The 25,788-nt window shown below is 43.6% G+C and overlaps 2 protein-coding genes across 2 annotated transcripts in view; both read right to left on the bottom strand.

Moving 5' to 3' along the window:
• Positions 1 to 25,788, bottom strand: part of LOC125774396 (uncharacterized) — a 158,030-nt gene that overhangs the window by 26,662 nt on the left and 105,580 nt on the right. Inside the window, exons 16-19 of the mRNA XM_049444624.1 lie at positions 25,616 to 25,783; positions 21,318 to 21,541; positions 20,898 to 20,981; positions 6,255 to 16,360 (exon numbers count right to left, since the gene is read on the bottom strand). Coding sequence (XP_049300581.1) covers positions 8,195 to 13,567 — 5,373 coding nt within the window. The 5' untranslated portion in view covers positions 13,568 to 16,360; positions 20,898 to 20,981; positions 21,318 to 21,541; positions 25,616 to 25,783 and the 3' untranslated portion in view covers positions 6,255 to 8,194. The remainder of the gene's footprint in view (positions 1 to 6,254; positions 16,361 to 20,897; positions 20,982 to 21,317; positions 21,542 to 25,615; positions 25,784 to 25,788) is intronic.
• LOC125774397 (uncharacterized) lies at positions 18,988 to 19,650 on the bottom strand. Its single transcript, XM_049444625.1, has one exon. It carries the CDS (start codon positions 19,546 to 19,548, stop codon positions 18,988 to 18,990), a length of 561 nt encoding a protein of 186 aa, XP_049300582.1. The 5' UTR covers positions 19,549 to 19,650.

Below are 25,788 nucleotides of genomic sequence, written 5' to 3'. Positions count from 1 at the left end.
AGCCAAGACACATTAGCCAAGACACATTAGCCAAGACACCTTAGCCAAGACACATTAGCCAAGACACCTTAGCCAAGACACATTAGCCAAGACACATTAGCCGAGACACATTAGCCAAGACACAATAGCCGAGACACCTTAGCCAAGACACATTAGCCAAGACACATTAGCCGAGACACCTTAGCCAAGACACATTAGCCAAGACACATTAGCCAAGACACATTGGCCAAGACACCTTAGCCAAGACACATTAGCCGAGACACCTTAGCCAAGACACATTAGCCAAGACACATTAGTCAAGACACAATAGCCAAGACACCTTAGCCAAGACACATTAGCCAAGACACATTAGCCAAGACACCTTAGCCAAGACACCTTAGCCAAGACACCTTAGCCAAGACACATTAGCCAAGACACCTTAGCCAAGACACATTAGCCAAGACACATTAGCCGAGACACCTTAGCCAAGACACATTAGCCGAGACACCTTAGCCAAGACACATTAGCCAAGACACATTAGCCAAGACACCTTAGACAAGACACCTTAGCCAAGACACCTTAGCCAAGACACCTTAGCCAAGACACATTAGCCAAGACACATTAGCCGAGACACATTAGCCAAGACACCTTAGCGAAGACACCTTAGCCAAGACACCTTAGCCAAGACACCTTAGCCAAGACACATTAGCTAAGACACATTAGCCAAGACACATTAGCCAAGACACATTAGCCAAGACACATTAGCCAAGACACATTAGCCGAGACACATTAGCAAAGACACCTTAGCCAAGACACATTAGCCAAGACACATTAGCCAAGACACCTTAGCCAAGACACATTAGCCAAGACACATTAGCCGAGACACATTAGCCAAGACACATTAGCCAAGACACATTAGCCAAGACACATTAGCCAAGACACATTAGCCAAGGTACATTAGACAAGACACATTAGCCAAGACACCTTAGACAAGACACATTAGCCAAGACACATTAGCCAAGACACATTAGCCAAGACACATTAACCAAGACACCTTAGCCAAGACACCTTAGCCAAGACACCTTAGCCAAGACACATTAGCCAAGACACCTTAGCCAAGACACCTTAGCCAAGACACCTTAGCCAAGACACATTAGCCAAGACACATTATTTATTAATTTATTTATTTATTTATTTATTTATTCGTCAAATTGTCTGCCGCATGGGTTTAACAATGGTTCTTACAAGCTAGGGGAGTAGGAAGAAAGGGATATGGAAGATGTTGTAAGAGGAAGCAAGATTGATTATAAGGGGAAGGTGGAATTATTAAGGAGGCGAGTGCGAAAGTGGGAAATGGGAACGTTGAAATCGAACAGGTGATGCAGCGCATGCTCTTAACCAGGGATCATTCTGGCCAAAAACCGAACGGCGGGTTGGAATAAAGATGGGAGGCCTGTCGCGAAGTCTGCGAGAGGGAACATACAGTGGTAGGGAAGATAAAAGGGAAGGAACATCGAAATCGCCGGAAAGGATGCAGGCAATGAAGTAGGACTGCGCTTGCCAATGGCGGGATTCAATTTCTATTAAACCCAGCAAACGGCAGCGGAGAGAATAGGAGGGTACAGGAACGGAGTAACCGTGAAGAAATCTACGTACTGCGAAGCGCGTAAATTTCCTCTGAACTCTCTCTAGTCTCTGCATAGCAGTACCTCCAGCTGGAGTCCACACGACGCAGGCATAATCAAGAACGGATCGAACCCAGCAACAGTACAGTGCCTTAAGACAAAGAGGATCGCGAATTTCCGAAGACATGCGCATAATGAGGCCTAATGCTCTGTTCGCTTTATTGATCACATGGTTGGTGTGAGTAGCGAACGAGAGACCCTCATCCAACCAGACCCCAAGATCTTTTACAGTGGATTCCCTGCTTATTTGGGTACCACATAGGTACACACATACCACATAGTCCCAAGACAGCCGGGCAGCAGCAGGTCTCCCGAAAGAGATGACGCAACATTTAGGTGGACAGAGCACCAGTCCATTATGCAAACACCACAGAGAGAAATTGTTTAAAAAACTCTGGAGAGATCGACAATCGTAGGACGAGGACACGGGAAGAAAGATTTTTATATCGTCAGCATAAAGGAGATGTCCATCAATTGGGAGAACATTGATGCAGTCATTGATAAAAAGGGAGAAAAGGATAGGACTAAGTGCACTTCCCTGAGGGACACCAGACAAGCCCACAAATGACGAAGAAAAGGAGTTGTCCAATCTAACTGTATAGGATCTATTCGAGAGAAAGGATCCCAACCAAGCTAAAATTGGACTACCAAATCCAAGTTTCGCGAGTTTTGCTAAGAGCAAAACATGGGGCAAACTATCGAAGGCTGCTTTAAAGTCGGTATAAATTACGTCTACTTGACTTTTACGAACGATATGGGACATCACAAAAGACACAAAACACATAAGATTTGTCGAAGTAGAACGTTTAGGCATAAAGCCATGCTGGTGGGGAGAAATGTACTTAGTCACTATAGGAAGGATATACGATTGGACGATGGATTCACAGAGTTTAGACATAGCACAAAGGATTGCGACACCACGAAAATTGGACGCGACTGAACGATCTCCTTTTTTAAAGATAGGACATATCCAGGAAGTTTTCCAAATAGATGGAAAACTACCATCACGAAACGATCTTGAAAACAGACGAAGCAAAATTGGCGCAAAAAAGGCACTACATTTCTTTAGGACACAGGATGGTATTCCATCTGGACCTGGTGCAAAAGAAAATTTGAGTTTTGTTAGGGCTTGTAGAACCACTTCAACATTTAGTTGGACTGTGTTACAACTAAAAACGTTGCTAGGTGTGAGGGACAAGCTTTCCGAGAGAGACACTGTACTGCTGCATGGATCAACGAACACGCCAGAAAAATGCCTAGCGAACAGTTCGCAGCAGCCAGGGGGTGTATCAGCCACGTCATTGCCCAGGGAAATAGTGGAGGGGATGCCGTTGGTTTTGCGACGAGCATTGACATAACGCCAGAATGATCGAGGGCCACTGGAAAATCTAAACTGAAGGCGTGCCAGGTATGATTTATAGCATGCCCTGTTATAGATACGGTATGCAGTCGAAGCGTATTTATAGACTTGTATGGCATGGGATGTACGAGTACGTCTTAGAGCCCGGAACGAGCGTTTCTTGTCAGCTTTAAGAGCTCTAAGACACCTGTTCGACCACAACGGGTTAGAGGGAGGGTATTGAAAAGGACAGCAAGAGGCAAAGGATGAAAGGATAACATTGTTCAGTTGAGTCACGGCGTCGTCAATTGTTGCAGCAGATTCGATGAAGTTAAAGTCCGAGTTAGCTACGATCCGTACGAAGGTAGGGTAGTCAAGTTTACGAAAATTATAACGTCTGATTCTGTTCATGTCAGGATTTCGATGAATGTGTCTGGTTGGAGCCGGTATGATCGATGGGATTCACAAGGTAAATTCCAGTCCAGGATGGTATTTGTCCAGTTTAAGCAGCGGTGTAGATGATTCCCAGACATTAGAGCAGGACGATGCGGCCAAAGGATTGGCAAAAATAAGATCGAGTTGGCGGTTGATCACATTTTTCACTCCCGAAATCTGTGACAGTCCATTAAGGGTCATACCGTCTGTAAGTAGCCAGTCGTTACCGGAAGTTGAAGCAGGAATGTAGCATTTGGTGTCCGTAGGCGATACGCTCCAACAGAGATTTGGGGTGTTAAAATCACCCAGCAGCAGCAGCAAATCAGAGGGTTTCATCCGCTCTAAAATTACACTTACGCTCTCGTGTAGAGCATGCAGGATGGATTCACTATTTCTACGATCAGGCGGGATGTAAATTACACCGATGAACACCGATACATGGTTCATCTTGATACAAATCCAGGTAAGCTCGAGCGATGGAAAAGTATGCGTAACTTCAGAAGTGGTGAGAATAGCAGAGCATGCGATCAATACTCCACCGCCCCGAGAGCAAAGACTGTTATCCATATTTCGATCGCAGCGGTAAATGGTGCTGGTGTTATCTGCAAAGCGCGTGGATGCGATAGAATCGTTCAGCCAGGTTTCCGTAAGCACGATCACATCGTGGTCAGATTCATCAATAGCTAACAGAAGGTTGTCACTTTTAGAGCGCACTCCTCGTACGTTTTGGTAATACACGTGTATATGATCGGTTACTGGTGAAATTTCTATTGCCGAATTGATGCTGTTGTCAGTGGTGCGGTGTGTGTGGTGTGATCGGTTTGAAGTGTTATCTGTGGTTTGGCACGTGAGGTAGTTTCTGTGTGCGGTGACATGTGCTGCGTGTTTACTATGATATCCATTGGTGGGTCGCGAGGTGGGTTCTGCGGTGCAGGATACCAAAAATTTTGTACGTTAGTGCGTCGGTCAGTGAATTCACGGAAGACCAAACCAGATGGCCATGTAGAAGGAGATAATGCCTTGATTTTGTGCGCCAGCGACAGCCCGACCTTGAATGATATAAAGGTGAGTGTGCTCATATCGCGATCCCGTGGCAGCAGCTTTATTACTGTGACGTCATCGATGCCTAATTGGTGAGCGACCATTATTTTTACATCAGCGTCCGTGACCGTTTTGCGATGCGGGTAAAATACAACCAAAATTTCGGTTCCTTTGGTGGGACCGTTGGTAAGGCACGAGACGGTGTTAAGATGGGAGCCGTGCATAAAAGCAATGGTGCGGCACTGTCGGTAGAAGATGTTTTCGGTGGAGTGTAATCAACAAGCCTACGTTTAGGCGCATTACGTTTCGGAGCATTCCTCGATGTGCTAGTGTCACTATTTCGTGTACTGAGCGGTGTGTAAGTGTTGCAGAGAGTATGTTGCATATCCAACAGGTGAGCGTTTTGCAATACAGGCTGCGTGATGGTGTGCGAATTAGCGTCTCGTTTGTTGACCGTTGTCTGAATGTCGCTTTTAATTGCAGCAAACGATTCTGATAAGCGACGATCAAATTCATTCAACAACACCGTTTTAAAGTTGGACAGAATATCCGTAAACTCCTCCAGCAGCGTGGCTTTGCAGCCTCGTAGGGCGGTACAGCTCGCGCAGGACCACGATGATTGTGATCCTGGTTTCAGGATTTCAGTCATAACTTCATCCGAGATCCCCAGACAAGCTTGATGGTAGGTGTTATTGCATAGACCAGCACACAAGTAAACACTTTCTCCCATTACCGATTGCAGACACGAAGGACACGATGCGGCCATAGCGACGAACTGCAGATGCAACTAACAGCAAACAGGAACGATAAACAAACGCAAATAACTGCTTCAGATTCACAGGAGGATCTCTCGGGATATAACAGGAATGATCACCAGGAAACAACACAGACCATGTATATGCACAGATAACGATAAGTTACGATTTGCACACAAAAATACTGGTAAAAAACAGAGCGTGAGATAGCCACAAGCGAACGATCAAAATGACAGATCAGAACGAACACATTAGCCAAGACACATTAGCCAAGACACCTTAGCCAAGACACCTTAGCCAAGACACATTAGCCGAAACAGATTAGCCAAGACACATTAGCCAAGACACATTAGCCAAGACACCTTAGCCAAGACACCTTAGCCAAGACACCTTAGCCAAGACACATTAGCCAAGACACCTTAGCCAAGACACATTAGCCAAGACACATTAGCCAAGACACATTAGCCAAGACACATTAGCCGAAACAGATTAGCCAAGACACCTTAGCCAAGACACATTAGCCAAGACACCTTAGCCAAGACACCTTAGCCAAGACACCTTAGCAAAGACACATTAGCCAAGACACATTAGCCAAAACACATTGGCCAAGACACATTAGCCAAGACACCTTAGCCAAGACACCTTAGCCAAGACACCTTAGCCAAGACACCTTAGCCAAGACACAATAGCCAAGACACTTTAGCCAAGACACATTAGCCAAGACACCTTAGCCAAAACACCTTAGCCAAGACACAATAGCCAAGACACATTAGCCAAGACACCTTAGCCAAGACACCTTAGCCAAGACACCTTAGCCAAGACACATTAGCCAAGACACATTAGCCAAGACACATTAGCCAAGACACCTTAGCCAACACACATTAGCCAAGACACATTAGCCAAGACACCTTAGCCAAGACACCCTAGCCAAGACACCTTAGCCAAGACACATTAACCAAGACACATTAGCAAAGACACATTAGCCAAGACACATTAGCCAAGACACCTTAGCCAAGACACATTAGCCAAGACACATTAGCCAAGATACATTAGCCAAGACACATTAGCCAAGACACCTTAGCCAAGACACATTAGCCAAGACACATTAGCCAAGACACATTAGCCAAGACACATTAGCCAAGACACCTTAGCCAAGACACCTTAGCCAAGACACCTTAGCCAAGACACATTTGCCAAGACACATTAGCCGAAACAGATTAGCCAAGACACCTCAGCCAAGACACCTTAGCCAAGACACATTTGCCAAGACACATTAGCCAAGACACCTTAGCCAAGACACATTAGCCAAGATATATAAGCCAAGACACATTAGCCAAGACACCTTAGCCAAGACACCTTAGCCAAGACACCTTAGCCAAGACACATTTGCCAAGACACATTAGCCGAAACAGATTAGCCAAGACACCTTAGCCAAGACACCTTAGAAAAGACACATTAGCCAAGACACATTAGCCAAGACACCTTAGCCAAGACACATTAGCCAAGACACATTAGCCAAGACACCTTAGCCAAGACACATTAGCCAAGACACATTAGCCAAGATATATAAGCCAAGACACATTAGCCAAGACACATTAGCCAAGACACCTTAGCCAAGACACCTTAGCCAAGACACATTTGCCAAGACACATTAGCCGAAACAGATTAGCCAAGACACCTTAGCCAAGACACCTTAGCCAAGACACATTTGCCAAGACACCTTAGCCAAGACACATTAGCCAAGACACCTTAGCCAAGACACATTAGCCGAAACAGATTAGCCAAGACACCTTAGCCAAGACACCTTAGCCAAGACACCTTAGCCAAGACACCTTAGCCAAGACACCTTAGCCAAGACACCATAGCCAAGACACCTTAGCCAAGACACCTTAGCCAAGACACCTCAGAAAAGACAAATTAGCCAAGACATATTAGCCGAGACACCTTAGCCAAGACAAATTAGCCAAGACACATTAGCCAAGACACCTTAGCCAAGACACATTAGCCAAGACACATTAGCCAAGACACCTTAGCCAAGACACATTAGCCAAGACACCTTAGCCAAGACACATTAGCCAAGACACATTAGCCAAGACACCTTAGCCAAGACACATTAGCCGAGACACATTAGCCGATACACATTAGCCAAGACACATTAGCCAAGACACATTAGCCAAGACACCTTAGCCAAGACACATTAGCCAAGAGACTTTAGCCAAGACACCTTAGCCAAGACACATTAGCCAAGACACATTAGCCAAGACACCTTAGCCAAGACACATTAGCCAAGACACATTAGCCAAGACACATTAGCCAAGACACCTTAGCCAAGACACATTAGCCAAGACACATTAGCCAAGACACCTTAGCCAAGACACATTAGCCAAAACACATTAGCCAAGATATATAAGCCAAGACACATTAGCCAAGACACCTTAGCCAAGACACATTAGCCAAGACACATTAGCCAAGACACCTTAGCCAAGACACATTAGCCAAGACACTTTAGCCAAGACACCTTAGCCAAGACACATTAGCCAAGACACCTTAGCCAAGACACATTAACCAAGACACATTAGCAAAGACACATTAGCCAAGACACATTAGCCAAGACACCTTAGCCAAGACACCTGTGGCGACTACCACAAAATTTACGCGGCTTGATTTAATACTCTTTGGATTTATTTATAACAATCAAAGATTTGTATCCTCTTCCGACCTGCCGCGTTCGCTTCGTCTTTTGGAAAGAAAGCTTTTTTCCTACTTCCTATTCGTCCTGACCTATCCTTTTCACGTGGCCTACGCACTGTGTTTATATCGCCCGCTTCTCTTCTTAAGCTAGTCCTTTAAACCGTATGATCGAGTTCTTTATCTAGTTTGAGTTTAGGTAGAATCTTACCTAAAACATCGCGCGGCTAGCTTTGTTCGCAACACCCCTACCCGTAACCTTGGTCTATCGCTTAGGTCGAGCAAGTGTTACCTCCTATCTCAAGAACTGCTAGCTTTGACGTTGCCCTTTTAAACAATCCACTTTTCGTTTTCACCCAGGCCTGTCTACATCTTCCGTCGTTTGATATGATCGTGTCTTCTACAATCCCTCTAACCCACAACTTTCTATTTTTACCGTCCACTACATACACAAGGTCGCCCACTTTCAACGGTTTCGATTCATCAATCCATTTAGTCCGGTCATTTAGCTTCGTCACATACTCCTTTATCCATCGCTGCCACATTTCCTCTGCTAGCAACTGAGAGCGTTTATAGTTGTCACGAAGGGCTTCCGCTGCATGTGGAACTGGCGGTAGAAGCTGGGGCTCATTTGGAGATACGCCTCGTAAGAAGTGGTTTGGTGTCAACGAATCCACTGTGTCATCAGCCACGTATACGAGCGGGCAAGAGTTTACCAAATCTTCTGCTTCTAAAACGGAAGTTAAAAGGACTTCGTCTGTTAGTCTTACGCCACTTACCAACACCCCAAGAGCTTCCTTCACGGTTCTAACTAGCCGCTCCCATGCGCCACCCATATGTGGAGTTCCGGGTGGAATAAATCGCCAGCTTGTGTGAGCGCTCGTGACTTCTTCCGCGCATTCTTCCTCGATATCGCGGATTTTTTGTACGATTTCCTTGCTGGCGGCTTTCAAGTTGGTACCGTTATCCGAAATAAACTCCATAGGCGGTCCTCGACGACACACGAATCTCCGGATAGCCATCAAGCATGCCGAAGTGCTCAAATCGTGAGCGATCTCCAAATGGACTGCACGAACCACCAAACAAGTGAATAAGACTATCCACCTTTTTTGTCTGCTGCGCCCTACTACCACATCTATGGGCCCAAAATAGTCAACGCCTACGCAACTAAACGGGCGTTGGTGGTGACTCAGCCTTTCAATTGGCAAGGGTGCCATCCTGGGTACAGTAGGACGATTTTTATTCACTTTACACCACGCGCAGACACTGATGACTTTCCTAACTTCCGCATTCAAATGTTCGATGTAGAACCGTTGCCTTAACTCGTTCTTCACTGTTTCGCGAAATGCGTGTCCGTTTTTCACGTGGTAATGTTGTATAATTTTCCTCGTAACTTCATGTCCTCTAGGTAATATGATAGGAAACCTTAAATCGAACGGCAAAGTTTCCGCTGCTTTCGTCCTACCATCCATTCGCATTATTCCGTTTTCATCTAAGAGTGGCGTCAAACGGTAAATTTCACTACTTTTCTCCAACGCATACCACTGATCTGATGGTTTATCCTGGTTCTTGACGAGCCCTTTGAGTTCATCTGCATAAGCTTCTGCTTGAGCAATCTTAAGTAGGAAACATTCCGCCTTCTGATACTCCTCCTGTTTCAACGGAACCCGTATGAATTTCACATCTGTTTTTAAGTCCTTCTTTTGTATCCTAGTTCTTGCGTTTTCCTGTACAATGTCCAATATTTTCTCCATAGACTTTGTTGGTTTAATACATTCGATATTGTAACCAGCTCTCCTTCTTTTTAAGTTAGATATAAATCGAATTGCACAAGCCACCACGCGTACCATAACTGTCCATTTCGAAACTCTCGTTACAACTTCAAATGATTCTTGTAGTCGCACATCATGGAACATATGAGTTGCTCGTAACTCCTCTTTGATATCTGTAGATAATTTCGGTTGTTGCGGCCAATCCGATTCAGGTTGGTAGAGAAACTTTGGTCCTTTAATCCATGCACTTTCCTTTTCGAAACATCCCGAAATTTTCTTAGTCAGCACGTCCGCGACGTTTTCTTCCGTAGGAACCCATTTCCAGTCTACCACTGAAGATAATTCTAGTATTTCTCCTACACGAAATGCCACGAAAGGCTTGTATTTACGCTGGTTGGATCTTATCCACGATAACACGGTTTGACTGTCACTCCAAAAGTATTGTTTCGCTATTGAGTACCTGTGATTATTTTTCACCGTATTTGCTAGCCTAGCGCCTAATAACGCTGCCTGTAGTTCCATGCGAGGAATGGTTAGCTGTTTCAAAGGGGCCACTTTTGTACGACTCATCACTAAAGCACAACGAACTTCGTTTAATATCGCGACTCGAAAATACGCGACGCAACCATACGCGTTTTCACTTGCATCAGCAAACACATGAAGTTGTATTTCGGCTAATTCGCGTGACACTGCATTACCAAAGTAAGATCGCGGAATCTTCACGTCTTCGATAGCATTCATCTGCTCTTTCCATAATTGCCATTTTTTGTATTCTTCATCGTTAATGTCCTCGTCCCAAGTACACCCGGTTCTCCACAAATCCTGTACCAACATTTTTCCTAAAATGGTAAGTGGTGATAAGAGTCCGATTGGATCGAATATAGACATAACATATGCTAACACGTTACGCTTTGTAGGATGTTCGTCTCGTTTCATGATTTGAGGGGTTGCAAACCTAAAGCAATCACTTTTCACTTCCCATATCATACCTAGAACACGATCAGATGCGTTTTCGCCGGATTTGTCACTTAGATGGATCATTGATTTAGCCGTTTCCTCACCCATGTCCGTACAGAACGTTTCCGCGTTGCTCACCCAGTTTCTAATTAGAAAACCTCCTCTCGAGTGAACGTATTTTACATCCTTCGCTAGTTTCAACGCTTCATCTACGGTATCGGCACTGTCGAAATAGTCGTCAACGTAATGACGAAGTTGTATTGCTGCACAAGCCTCTGGATATTGCTCCCGATGTTGCTCCGCGTTTAGGTTTTTTACGTATTGCGCACTACAAGGGGAACACGTTGCTCCGAAAGTCGCCACGTCCATCACGAAAATTTGCGGGTCTGTTTCTCCACTACCAGCTGTGAACAGGAACCTCTGTGCCTGTTTGTCTTCTTCGCTGATTTTGATTTGGTGGTACATCTCTTTAATGTCACCACCGAATCCAATACGTCGTTCACGGAAGGGGAAAATCACGGATGGTAGTGAACACAACATGTCGGGCCCTTTTAGTAATTCCGAATTCAAGCTCACGCCTCGAACTGTTGCCGCTGCATCCCACACCAATCTTATTTTCCCTGGCTTGCGAGGATTCTGGACTACATTCAGGGGAAGGTACCACACACTGCTTGCTGGGGTTTCTTCAAGTTCGTTTTTCGTGATCTTATGCGCGTACTCCTTCGTTATATATTCATCAATCAGTTTGCGCACAGCTCGTTCTAGTTGTGAATCTTTCATTAGTTTGCGTTCTAGTCCAGCCAGTCGCCGTTTAGCCATCGTGAAGCTTTCAGGAAACTTTCTTTCATCATTTTTCCACAGTAGACCTGTTTTAAATCGTTCTCCGATTCTAGTTGTTGTCGATTCTAATAGATCACGCGCTCTTCTATCGTCGTCTGATTCTACTGCACGCGCCGATGAAATTCCGCTTTCTTCGATTCTGTAACAATCTCGTATCACGTCATGCAACTTTTCATTCGAGATTTGACCGGTCGTGTGGAAATGTATATATTCGACTTGTGGTTTCTTTTCTGGTTTTGGTCCGTAGATTGTCCAGCCTAGTTTTGTTTTCACACCTATAGGTTCATTAGGCTGACCTATCCGGGATTCGATTGGGGCAAATAAATGCAGATGGTCCAAACCTATGAGCATTCTAGGAACTTTCGCGCATTTGTCTTGAATAGGAATATCTTTAAGATGCTCATATTGCGCTTTAACCTTCGTGAGCGATAATTCTTGCTTGGGTATCACGAGTTTTGACACCGTGCGTATTCCTCGTAGCTCAAACTGCTCGGGCGATCCTGTAGCCGAAAGCAGAATATTCACTTTCCTCGAGTTCTCTTCACGACGTGTCATTTCAGCTGTCCACGAGATGGTAAATGGTTCGTGATCGCCTTTCACTTGTAGCTTATCTGCAACGCCGTCTTCTAACATCGTCACCGACGACCCTTCATCTAAAAACGCCGTTGTATCGTATGATATGTCACCTGAACGTAGTGTCACTGCTACCACTCTTAAAATCGTCTCCTTTCTTGTGTCTCTATGAGCATTACATCCTTCATTTGCATTCTCTGCTTTTTGTTGGTGCAATAATGGATGATGTTCTTCATTACAGTTGTCAAAGGTGCATCTTTTGGTGAATCGGCATGTTCCTTTATGGCTGTTAAGGCATGATTTACATAGGTTCAGCTTCGATACTAGCTCTAGTCGTCCTGAAACCGCATTGCTTTTAAACTTGTCACAATCACGCACCCTATGTTGCTCACTCTTGCACATCCAGCATGTTTTCATCTTCGCGGACTGGTCTGTCATCTCAGAGTTTGCTTGCACTTGCCGTTTATGTGTTCTATGCCTTTCATCCTTTTTTTCTTCGAACTTTGCCACTTCCGACGCATCGGTCATAATTTCATCGATGAAGTTCGCAAACACGCCTAATACCCTTCCACAATTGTAACGTTTGTATCGTACCCACTGCATCTGATAGTCAGCAGGAAGCTTCTCTACAAGCTCATCTACCAAGAGCGGATTATTTAGGTGCTCTTCTAATTGCGCTGCCCTTAGATGATCGCACAATTGTTTAACCGCGATTCCGAATGTTATAAACGTTACAAGTTTGTTGGCGTCGGGCGGTGGTGTATTTCGCACTTTAGTTAGCAACGATTTTAGCAGCCTTTCTGGCCTACCGAATAAACAGCGCAGGTCTTCTATTACACCGGGAACTGATTTGGGTTCTAGCAAACGGCTTCTTACCGCTTCTAATGCGTCACCTTTTAAACATTCTCTTAGTCGTTGTAGATTTTCAAGGTGCGAGTAACCGGATTCTTCAGTTGTGTCTTTGTAGCTGTTATAGAACAACGGCCAATTTTCGAGTTTCCCATCAAAGCTTGGAAGACTTTTTGACATAAACTTCCTGGCTTGCACTTGACTCCGACTTAGTATTTTTGAACTTTTACGCACGTTCACCTTTTCTCTTCTTCCTTCTTCTTCCTCTTCTTCTTCTTCTCCTTCGGAAGAGTCACTACGTTCACTGGTAACACGTTCTCGCGATGATCGTTTTGCTATCGCACTTTTACGTTCGAATTCAAATCGCATCTCGGCCATCTCTCTCTCGTGTGCCAACTCTATCTCACGCATCTGTCGCTCATGCTGCAACTGTAACGCGCGTAAATCTTTTTCTTCTTCTTCTCGCTTATCTCCTATAGTAAGCTCATTCGTTTTACGAGCGACGGCTCGTTTACGCCCTGACGCCTGCGCCACTTGAGGCTTCGATTCCGGCGCTTGGGATGCCCCCGCTCGTTCCTCTACTTGCTCAACCATCGATGAAACGCTCTTACCTTTCGGCGTCTCGCTCTCTCTGGCTTGATCCTTGCCTTCCATGGGTTTGTTTTCTCCTACAAATTCAACGTCCTGTTTCGCTGGATCGCCGCTTGTTCGGTGATTACTGGGATCGGTTAACTTTGCTGGTCCTATGCTTCGTTGCTCGATCGCCTTGCCTTTTCACCCTACCCTTTTAGCGTGCTCGATCGCTCAGCAAATGATGATATTTGTAGTTTGAAGAGAAAAGAGAAATCTTTGATGAAACTGTGGCGACTACCACAAAATTTACGCGGCTTGATTTAATACTCTTTGGATTTATTTATAACAATCAAAGATTTGTATCCTCTTCCGACCTGCCGCGTTCGCTTCGTCTTTTGGAAAGAAAGCTTTTTTCCTACTTCCTATTCGTCCTGACCTATCCTTTTCACGTGGCCTACGCACTGTGTTTATATCGCCCGCTTCTCTTCTTAAGCTAGTCCTTTAAACCGTATGATCGAGTTCTTTATCTAGTTTGAGTTTAGGTAGAATCTTACCTAAAACATCGCGCGGCTAGCTTTATTCGCAACAACACCTTAGCCAAGACACATTAGCCAAGACACCTTAGCCAAGACACATTAGCCAAGACACCTTAGCCAAGACACATTAGCCAAGACACATTAGCCAAGACACATTAGCCAAGACACATTAGCCAAGACACATTAGCCAAGACACCTTAGCCAAGACACATTAGCCGAAACAGATTAGCCAAGACACCTTAGCCAAGACACCTTAGCCAAGACACCTTAGCCAAGACACCTTAGCCAAGACACATTAGCCAACACACCTTAGCCAAGACACCTTAGCAAAGACAAATTAGCCAAGACACATTAGCCAAGACACATTAGCCGAGACACCTTAGCCAAGACAAATTAGCCAAGACACATTAGCCAAGACACATTAGCCAAGACACATTAGCCAAGACACATTAGCCGAGACACATTAGCCGAAACACATTAGCCAAGACACCTTAGCCAAGACACATTAGCCAAGACACATAAGCCAAGACACATTAGCCCAGACACCTTAGCCAAGACACCTTAGCCAAGAAACATTAGCCAAGACACCTTAGCCAAGACACATTAGCCGAGACACCTTAGCCAAGACACATTAGCCAAGACACATTAGCCAAGACACCTTAGCCAAGACACATTAGCCGAGACACATTAGCCGATACACATTAGCCAAGACACATTAGCCAAGACACATTAGCCAAGACACCTTAGCCAAGACACATTAGCCAAGACACATTAGCCAAGACACATTAGCCAAGACACATTAGCCAAGACACCTTAGCCAAGACACATTAGCCAAGACACCTTAGCCAAGACACATTAGCCAAGACACCTTAGCCAAGACACCTTAGCCAAGACACCTTAGAAAAGACACCTTAGCAAAGACACATTAGCCAAGACACATTAGCCAAGACACATTAGCCGAGACACCTTAGCCAAGACACATTAGCCAAGACACATTAGCCAAGACACCTTAGCCAAGACACATTAGCCAAGACACATTAGCCAAGACACATTAGCCAAGACACCTTAGCCAAGACACATTAGCCAAGACACATTAGCCAAGACACATTAGCCAAGACACCTTAGCCAAGAAACATAAGCCAAGACACCTTAGCCAAGACACATTAGCCGAGACACCTTAGCCAAGACACCTTAGCCAAGACACATTAGCCAAGACACATTAGCCGAAACACATTAGCCAAGACACCTTAGCCAAGACACATTAGCCAAGACACATTAGCCAAGACACATTAGCCAAGACACATTAGCCAAGACACCTTAGCCAAGACACCTTAGCCAAGACACATTAGCCAAGACACATTAGCCGAAACAAATTAGCCAAGACACCTTAGCCAAGACACATTAGCCAAGACACATTAGCCAAGACACATTAGCCAAGACACATTAGCCAAGACACATTAGCCAAGACACCTTAGCCAAGACACATTAGCCAAGACACCTTAGCCAAGACACATTAGCCGAGACACCTTAGCCAAGACACCTTAGCCAAGACACATTAGCCAAGACACATTAGCCGAAACACATTAGCCAAGACACCTTAGCCAAGACAGATTATCCAAGACACCTTAGCCGAGACACATTAGCCAAGACACATTAGCCAAGACACCTTAGCCAAGACACCTTAGCCAAGACACATTAGCCAAGACACATTAGCTGAAACACATTAGCCAAGACACCTTAGCCAAGACACATTAGCCAAGACACATTAGCCAAGACACATTAGCCAAGACACATTAGCCAAGACACCTTAGCCAAGACACATTAGCCAAGACACCTTAGCCAAGACACATTAGCCAAGACACATTAGCCAAGACACCTTAGCCAAGACACCTTAGAAAAGACACCTTATCAAAGACACATTAGCCAAGACACATTAGCCAAGACACATTAGCCGAGACACCTTAGCCAAGACACATTAGCCAAGACACATTAGCCAAGACTCCTTAGCCAAGACACATTAGCCAAGACACATTAGCCAAGACACATTAGCCAAGACACCTTAGCCAAGACACATTAGCCAAGACACATTAGCCAAGACACATTAGCCAAGACACCTTAGCCAAGAAACATAAGCCAAGACACCTTAGCCAAGACACATTAGCCGAGACACCTTAGCCAAGACACCTTAGCCAAGACACATTAGCCAAGACACCTTAGCCAAGACACATTAGCCGAGACACATTAGCCGATACACATTAGCCAAGACACATTAGCCAAGACACCTTAGCCAAGACATCTTAGCCAAGACACATTAGCCAAGACACCTTAGCCAAGACAACTTAGCCAAGACACATTAGCCAAGACACATTAGCCAAGACACATTAGCCAAGACACCTTAGCCAAGACACATTAGCCAAGACACATTAGCCAAGACACCTTAGCCAAGACACATTAGAAAAAACACATTAGCCAAGACACATTAGCCAAGACACCTTAGCCAAGAAACATAAGCCAAGACACTTAAGCCAAGACACATTAGCCAAGACACATTATCCAAGACACCTTAGCCAAGACACATTAGCCAAGACACATTAGCCAAGACACATTAGCCAAGACACCTTATCCAAGACACATTAGCCAAGACACCTTAGCCGAGACACATTAGCCAAGACACATTAGCCAAGACACATTAGCCAAGACACATTAGCCAAGACACATTAGCCAAGACACATTAGCCAAGACAGCTTAGCCAAGACACATTAGCCGAAACACATTAGCCAAGACACATTAGCCAAGACACATTAGCCAAGACACATTAGCCAAGACACATTAGCCAAGACACATTAGCCAAGACACCTTAGCCAAGACACATTAGCCAAGACACCTTAGCCAAGACACATTAGCCGAGACACATTAGCCAAGACACATTAGCCAAGACACATTAGCCAAGACACATTAGCCGAGACACATTAGCCGATACACATTAGCCAAGACACCTTAGCCAAGACACCTTAGCCAAGACACCTTAGCCAAGACACATTAGCCAAGACACATTAGCCAAGACACCTTAGCCAAGACACATTAGCCAAGACACATTAGCCAAGACACATTAGCCAAGACACATTAGCCAAGACACATTAGCCAAGACACATTAGCCGAGACACATTAGCCAAGACCAGTGTTGTGAACTGTTAACATTTTTTATGACATTCGTAGCAAGCGTCTGTCAAAATCAATTTTTCTTCGATGACATTCAACGTTGCCATGACATGAAATTCATGGAGTGATATTCATTTTTGTTTTACCGTCAGAGTTTCTGCGGCGACCTGAAATGTAAACAGTGTAGTTTGAATGTCATTTGACATTTTTTGACATTTTTTTCGAAACATAATATCCGAAGTTTTCATTTTTAGGATAAAACTAAGATATTCTTTTTTTTTATATTGAAATCAATGAAGATTTAGTTTGGGCGATTTATTACGGTTTCACTCAATCATAGCTCCAGGTAATCTCGCCACACCGTATTTTGTGTCACCTAAAGGATTCCTGCAAAGCACAGTCGTTCAACAAATTGTTAATTGAATATAAATTACTGACATAAACTATCAGATTCTCAAAAAAAAAACTTTTTTTCAAAATGCTTCCGGAACACTGGTTCGATGTCTAATTTTAAAAAGAGGCGAATGAGTCCAGTAGGACCAAAGTCTGTATAATAAAAGATTAATTGTAAAGGCCACCAATGTTTGCCTGAATAAAAAAGAACCAATCTATCTTTTGCCAACACCCGCCATACCTTATTGCATATAAAACAAAACACTGAACTGAATTTCGTTTGATCGCCTATATTTCATGTGTTTTCTTTTTTAAAATCATGTGATTCACAGTAACACACAAATGAAAAATGCTTAAATTCAATATTAGTTATTATCCACTGCCAGATAATTTCATTTTGAGTGGAACAACAAAAAAGTCATATATATGCTTATTAGACGAAATGAAAATAATTGCTGACTTCAAAACAACAATGAATTTGAATAAAGTATTATCATATTTAAGTTGCTACAAAGCTTCTTCATTCCATTTGTAAAGATTAGGAAGAATCTTTTCGAACAGACTTTTGTTCAGTTTTATCAAAAGAATGTTTTCAAGAGTATCTTCACTCATCTTTGTTCGCTTATTAGAAAGAACCAAACCAAGTGCACTAAAAGCACGCTCCACTGACACTTGATTCGATGGAACTGATAATAACAATGTCGCTATTTCATATAATTCTGGATGTGTAGATTTTCGCATCATCCAATATTGCCAAACATCGAATGATGAGTTTTGGTGTGTCTCTAAATCCAATGCATTAAGTTGCCGGTAAAATCTGTTTGATGATGTTTGTTCCGTTTCTACATATGATTCTGGTAGTGAACCTCCGTATAGTTGTGTAAAAAATACGTCGAAATCGGTTGGGCTATTATGCGTTGTATGAGTTTCGGTGGATGAAGAAGGTGCCATAGGTATAAGGATCTTAGATTTTATCTTTTTCATGCGTTCGGAAGTTGCAATGATGAAAGCCTACAGTAAAATGAAAAAAAAAATAATGTAATCAATAATTCTGCAGTTGTAACGCATCTAGATTGATCCATTGCACTTACACGAATTTCTTCTTTTTCTTCCGAATTAAAAAACCGGGAATTCAAGTAGTTAAACCTAGGATCTATAAGAAGCGCCGCCTTAAATACCATATTCTCCTTTAAAACTTCAAGCCGTTGTTTAAGGGCCCGAGTTAATATATCAACGAAGCGATTCTCTTGAATGGGGCTAATTTCAATTATGGCCTTCATCCATAATAGGTAAAACTCATTAAGAGAAGTATGTTTAGCTTGCATTTTTTTTGTGGTTATATATACAGGTTTAGATGCCTCAACATACTCCTTAATAAATGACCATTGTTCCATAAGATCTAAAATTGAAGTACTATTTTAGAATAATGAAAAAGTGTAAATTTAAAAATATTTTACCTAGCTCCGGGTACTGTTGACCAAGGTCGGTAAATAAATCTTCGTGGTCACAAAAATGTTTGAGCATCTCAAAGATACCACCCCATCTTGTTTTGGAGTACAGTGGTGGGAGAGACTCTTCGTTGAAAATGGCTTTATACGCAATTTTTCGACAATTGTTCGACACTGCAGTACATTTGTGTATTTCAGTATCAAATTTCTTCACGACATCCGCAACCGAAAGTTGCAAAGTATGCACGGCGCATCTCACCAACGTAATTGTGCTAGAAAATTCCTTTTCAAGGGAACTCATCCAGTCCAACTGCTCGGTGGTATCCGTGTGATCGTCTTCGTCCGTTGGTAAATTAAAAGAGTTTTCAAGATCTGATTGCATTTGTTTGACGGTAGCGATCATATTTGCACCGTTGTCACAAGTAACCGTAAAAATTTGATCTAACGTCACTTGGTACATGCCCAGGATTTCCAAAATTTTTCTTTTTAGATACTTTCCAGTATGCCTTTGGTTCAATTCTATCATTCCTGTTGAAATATATGGTTTTGATTATTACTAACAATTTACATGATAATGAGAATGTTAAAAGTCTTATACAAGGGATATTTTTCAGACTGTAAAAACATTTTCGGAAAAGTTATAACCATTGAAGATACATTACCGATGGTATAAATAACAATATCTTCTTGTTCTGTATCGTAAAACTGGATATTAACACCCAATATATGCCGTCCGAGACGTGTTGCACTGTCTATTTTAAGGCAAAGAAGGTTTCCTTGGACGGCAGAAAATATCGCAGATCGAATCTTTTCAACGGCAGCTCCCAGGTGGCAGACAAGATTTTTGCGATTTAATTCTACTTTCAGGGCATCACATATGGGTTGCAGGATAATCTTAAAACCTTCCCATTCTACGCACATCATGGGCACGTTGTGCAAACAGACCAGTTTAATTATGCCCTCTAGCAGCTTTTGCTGGTCCAAAGCTACTGGAACTTTCATTATTTTTGTTTGTTTTCCGGGAGCTGAAGAATCTACTTGCTGTAATCCATGGGCTGTAGCCAACGTTGGATGTGCCGTTCTTATGTGGCGAATAAAATTTCCCGGATCAAACTTCTTAGATTTTTGTCGATATCTGCAACCATTAACAGTGTCAATAGTGCATATCATTAAACCATTTTCTGAAGAAACGCAGTTTTCAATTAGAATATCACGCAGCTTCCGCTTAGATCCTGATGTGCAAGCCATCTTTTAATCAGCAAAAATTCAACGAAATTTCACACTGGTAAATTACGAATAACGTGAACACAATTACAAGACAAACTATAAGGTTTGCGTAGCCTACTATTGATGGTCAAACGAATAGTCAAATGAATGGATTCAAAAAATGTCATTGTGTCGAATGACATTTTTTAACGTGAATATCAAATGAAAGAGCTGGCTGCGAATGCGAATCTTCGAACAGAGTGAATGTCAACAATTGCATGTCAATGAACATCACCGTTCACAACACTGGCCAAGACACATTAGCCAAGACACATTAGCCAAGACACATTAGCCAAGACACATTAGCCAAGACACATTAGCCAAGACACCTTAGCCAAGACACATTAGCCAAGATACTTTAGCCAAGACACTTAAGCCAAGACACATTAGCCAAGACACATAAGCCAAGACACCTTAGCCAAGACACCTTAGCCAAGACACATTAGCAAAGACACATTAGCCGAGACACATTAGCCAAGACACATTAGCCAAGACAAATTAGCCAAGACACCTTAGCCTAGACACCTTAGCCAACACACATTAGCCAAGACACATTAGCCAAGACACCTTAGCCAAGACACCTTAGCCAAGACACATGAGCTAAGACACCTTAGCCAAGACACCTTAGCCAAGACACTTTAGCCAAGACACCTTAGCCAAGACACATTAGCCAAGACACATTAGCCAAGACACCTTAGCCAAGACACCTTAGCCAAGACACCTTAGCCAAGACACATTAGCCAAGACACCTTAGCCAAGACACATTAGCCAAGACACCTTAGCCAAGACACCTTAGCCCAGACACTTTAGCCAAGACACATTAGCCAAGACACATTAGCCAAGACACATTAGCCAAGACACATTAGCCAAGACACATCAGCCAAGACACATTAGCCGAGACACATTAGCCAAGACACATTAGCCAAGACACATTAGCCAAGACACCTTAGCCAAGACACATTAGCCAAGACACATTAGCCAAGACACATTAGCCAAGACACCTTAGCCAAGACACATTAGCCAAGACACATTAGCCAAGACACCTTAGCCAAGACACCTTAACCAAGACACATTAGCCAAGACACATAAGCCGAGACACATTAGCCAAGACACATTAGCCGAGACACATTAGCCAAGACACATTAGCCAAGACACATTAGCCAAGACACATTAGCCAAGACACATTAGCCAAGACACATTAGCCGAGACACATTAGCCAAGACACATTAGCCGAGACACATTAGGCAAGACACCTTAGCCAAGACACATTAGCCAAGACACATTAGCCAAGACACATTAGCCAAGACACCTTAGGCAAGACACCTTAGCCAAGACACATTAGCCAAGACACATTAGCCAAGACACCTTGGGCAAGACACATTAGCCGAGACACATTAGCCAAGAAACATTAGCCAAGACACATTAGCCGAGACACATTAGCGAAGACACATTAGCCAAGACACATTAGCCAAGACACAATACCCAAGACACATTAGCCAAGACACATTAGCCGAGACACCTTAGCCAAGACACATTAGCCAAGACACCTTAGCCAAGACACATTAGCCAAGACACATTAGCCAAGACACATTAGCCAAGACACATTAGCCAAGACACATTAGCCAAGACACATTAGCCAAGACACATTAGCCGAGACACATTAGCCAAGACACATTAGCCGAGACACATTAGGCAAGACACCTTAGCCAAGACACATTAGCCAAGACACATTAGCCAAGACACATTAGCCAAGACACCTTAGGCAAGACACCTTAGCCAAGACACATTAGCCAAGACACATTAGCCGAGACACATTAGCCAAGAAACATTAGCCGAGACACATTAGCCAAGACACATTAGCCAAGACACCTTAGCCAAGACACATTAGCCAAGACACATTAGCCAAGACACATTAGCCAAGACACATTAGCCAAGACACATTAGCCAAGACACATTAACCAAGACACATTAGCCAAGACACATTAGCCAAGACACATTAGCCGAGACACATTAGCCAAGACACATTAGCCAAGACACAATACCCAAGACACATTAGCCAAGACACATTAGCCAAGACACATTAGCCAAGACACATTAGCCGAGACACATTAGGCAAGACACCTTAGCCAAGACACATTAGCCAAGACACATTAGCCAAGACACATTAGCCAAGACACCTTAGCCAAGACACCTTAGCCAAGACACATTAGCCAAGACACATTAGCCAAGACACCTTGGGCAAGACACATTAGCCGAGACACATTAGCCAAGAAACATTAGCCAAGACACATTAGCCGAGACACATTAGCGAAGACACATTAGCCAAGACACATTAGCCAAGACACATTAGCCAAGACACATTAGCCAAGACACATTAGCCAAGACACATTAGCCGAGACACATTAGCCAAGACACATTAGCCAAGACACAATACCCAAGACACATTAGCCAAGACACATTAGCCAAGACACATTAGCCAAGACACATTAGCCAAGACACATTAGCCAAGACACATTAGCCAAGACACATTAGCCAAGACACATTAGCCAAGACACATTAGCCAAGACACATTAGCCAAGACACATTAGCCAAGACACATTAGCCGAGACACATTAGCCAAGACACCTTAGCCAAGACACATTAGCCAAGACACATTAGCCAAGATACCTTAGCCAACACACATTAGCCAAGACACATTAGCCAAGACACCTTAGCCAAGACACCTTAGCCAAGACACATGAGCTAAGACACCTTAGCCAAGACACCTTAGCCAAGACACTTTAGCCAAGACACTTTAGCCAAGACACATTAGCCAAGACACATTAGCCAAGACACCTTAGCCAAGACACATTAGCCAAGACACCTTAGCCAAGACACATTAGCCAAGACACATTAGCCAAGACACCTTAGCCAAGACACATTAGCCAAGACACCTTAGCCAAGACACATTAGCCAAGACACCTTAGGCAAGATACATTAGCCGAGACACATTAGCCAAGAAACATTAGCCAAGACACATTAGCCGAGACACATTAGCCAAGACACATTAGCCAAGACACATTAGCCAAGACACATTAGCCAAGACACATTAGCCAAGACACATTAGCCAAGACACATTAGCCGAGACACATTAGCCAAGACACATTAGCCAAGACACAATACCCAAGACACATTAGCCAAGACACATTAGCCAAGACACATTAGCCAAGACACATTAGCCAAGACACCTTAGCCAAGACACATTAGCCAAGACACCTTTGCCAAGACACATTAGCCAAGACACATTAGCCAAGACACATTAGCCAAGACACATTAGCCAAGACACATTAGCCAAGACACATTAGCCGAGACACATTAGCCAAGACACATTAGCCGAGACACATTAGGCAAGACACCTTAGCCAAGACACATTAGCCAAGAAACATTAGCCGAGACACATTAGCCAAGACACCTTAGGCAAGACACCTTAGCCAAGACACATTAGCCAAGACACATTAGCCGAGACACATTAGCCAAGACACATTAGCCAAGACACCTTAGCCAAGACACATTAGCCAAGACACATTAGCCGAGACACATTAGCCAAGACACATTAGCCAAGACACATTAGCCAAGACACATTAGCCAAGACACATTAGCCAAGACACTTTAGCCGAGACACATTAGCCAAGACACCTTAGCCAAGACACCTTAGCCAAGACACCTCAGCCAAGACACCATAGCCAAGACACCTTAGAAAAGACACATTAGTCAAGACACCTTAGCCAAGACACCTTAGCCAAGACACCTTAGCCAAGACACATTAGCCACGACACATAAGCCGAGACACATTAGCCAAGACACATTAGCCGAGACACATTAGCCAAGACACATTAGCCAAGACACATTAGCCAAGACACATTAGCCAAGACACATTAGCCGAGACACATTAGCCAAGACACATTAGCCGAGACACATTAGCCAAGACACATTAGCCAAGACACAATACCCAAGACACATTAGCCAACACACATTAGCCAAGACACATTAGCCAAGACACATTAGCCAAGACACCTTAGCCAAGACACATTAGCCAAGACACATTAGCCAAGACACATTAGCCAAGACACATTAGCCAAGACACCTTAGGCAAGACACCTTAGCCAAGACACATTAGCCAAGACACATTAGCCAAGACACCTTAGGCAAGACACATTAGCCGAGACACATTAGCCAAGAAAGATTAGCCGAGACACATTAGCCAAGAAACATTAGCCGCGACACATTAGCCAAGACACATTAGCCGAGACACCTTAGCCAAGACACATTAGCCAAGACACATTAGCCGAGACACATTAGCCAAGACACATTAGCCAAGACACCTTAGCCAAGACACATTAGCCAAGACACATTAGCCGAGACACATTAGCCAAGACACATTAGCCAAGACACATTAGCCAAGACACATTAGCCAAGACACATTAGCCAAGATACCTTAGCCAAGACACTTTAGCCGAGACACATTAGCCAAGACACCTTAGCCAAGACACCTTAGCCAAGACACATTAGCCAAGACACCTTAGCCAAGACACCTTAGAAAAGACACATTAGTCAAGACACCTTAGCCAAGACACCTTAGCCAACACACCTTAGCCAAAACACCTTAGCCAAGACACCTTTGCCAAGGCACCTTAGCCAAGACACATTAGCCAAGACACATTAGCCAAGACACTTTAGCCAAGACACATTAGCCAAGACACATTAGCTAAAACACATTAGACAAGACACATTAGCCAAGACAACTTAGCCAAGACACATTAGCCAAGACACCTTAGCCAAGACACATTATCCGAGACACCTTAGCCAAGACACCTTAGCCAAGACACATTAGTAAAGACTTCTTAGCCAAGACACATTAGCCAAGACACATTAGCTAAAACACATTAGACAAGACACATTAGCCAAGACACCTTAGCCAAGACACATTAGCCAAGACACCTTAGCCAAGACACATTATCCGAGACACCTTAGCCAAGACACATTAGTCAAGACACCTTAGCCAAGACACCTTAGCCAAGACACATTAGCCAAGACACATTAGCCAAGACACATTAGCTAAGACACATTAGCCAAGACACCTTAGCCAAGACACATTAGCCAATCTACATTAGCTAAGACACATTAGCCAAGACACATTAGCCAAGACACCTTAGAAAAGACACATTAGCCAAGACACATTAGCCAAGACACATTAGCCGAGACACATTAGGCAAGACACCTTAGCCAAGACACATTAGCCAAGACACATTAGCCAAGACACATTAGCCAAGACACCTTAGGCAAGACACCTTAGCCAAGACACATTAGCCAAGACACATTAGCCGAGACACATTAGCCAAGACACATTATCCGAGACACCTTAGCCAAGACACATTAGCCAAGACACATTAGCTAAAACACATTAGACAAGACACATTAGCCAAGACACCTTAGCCAAGACACATTAGCCAAGACACCTTAG

The sequence above is a fragment of the Anopheles funestus genome, unplaced genomic scaffold (assembly GCF_943734845.2).
Source record: "Anopheles funestus unplaced genomic scaffold, idAnoFuneDA-416_04 scaffold_36_ctg1, whole genome shotgun sequence".
NCBI classification, from domain to species: Eukaryota; Metazoa; Arthropoda; class Insecta; order Diptera; family Culicidae; genus Anopheles; species Anopheles funestus.
This window is presented reverse-complemented; position numbering and strand designations above follow the sequence as displayed.

Coding starts and splice junctions, on each gene's coding strand:
- LOC125774397 (XM_049444625.1), bottom strand. CDS start 19,548: ATGATAGAATTGAACCAAAGGCATACTGGAAAGTATCTAAAAAGAAAA.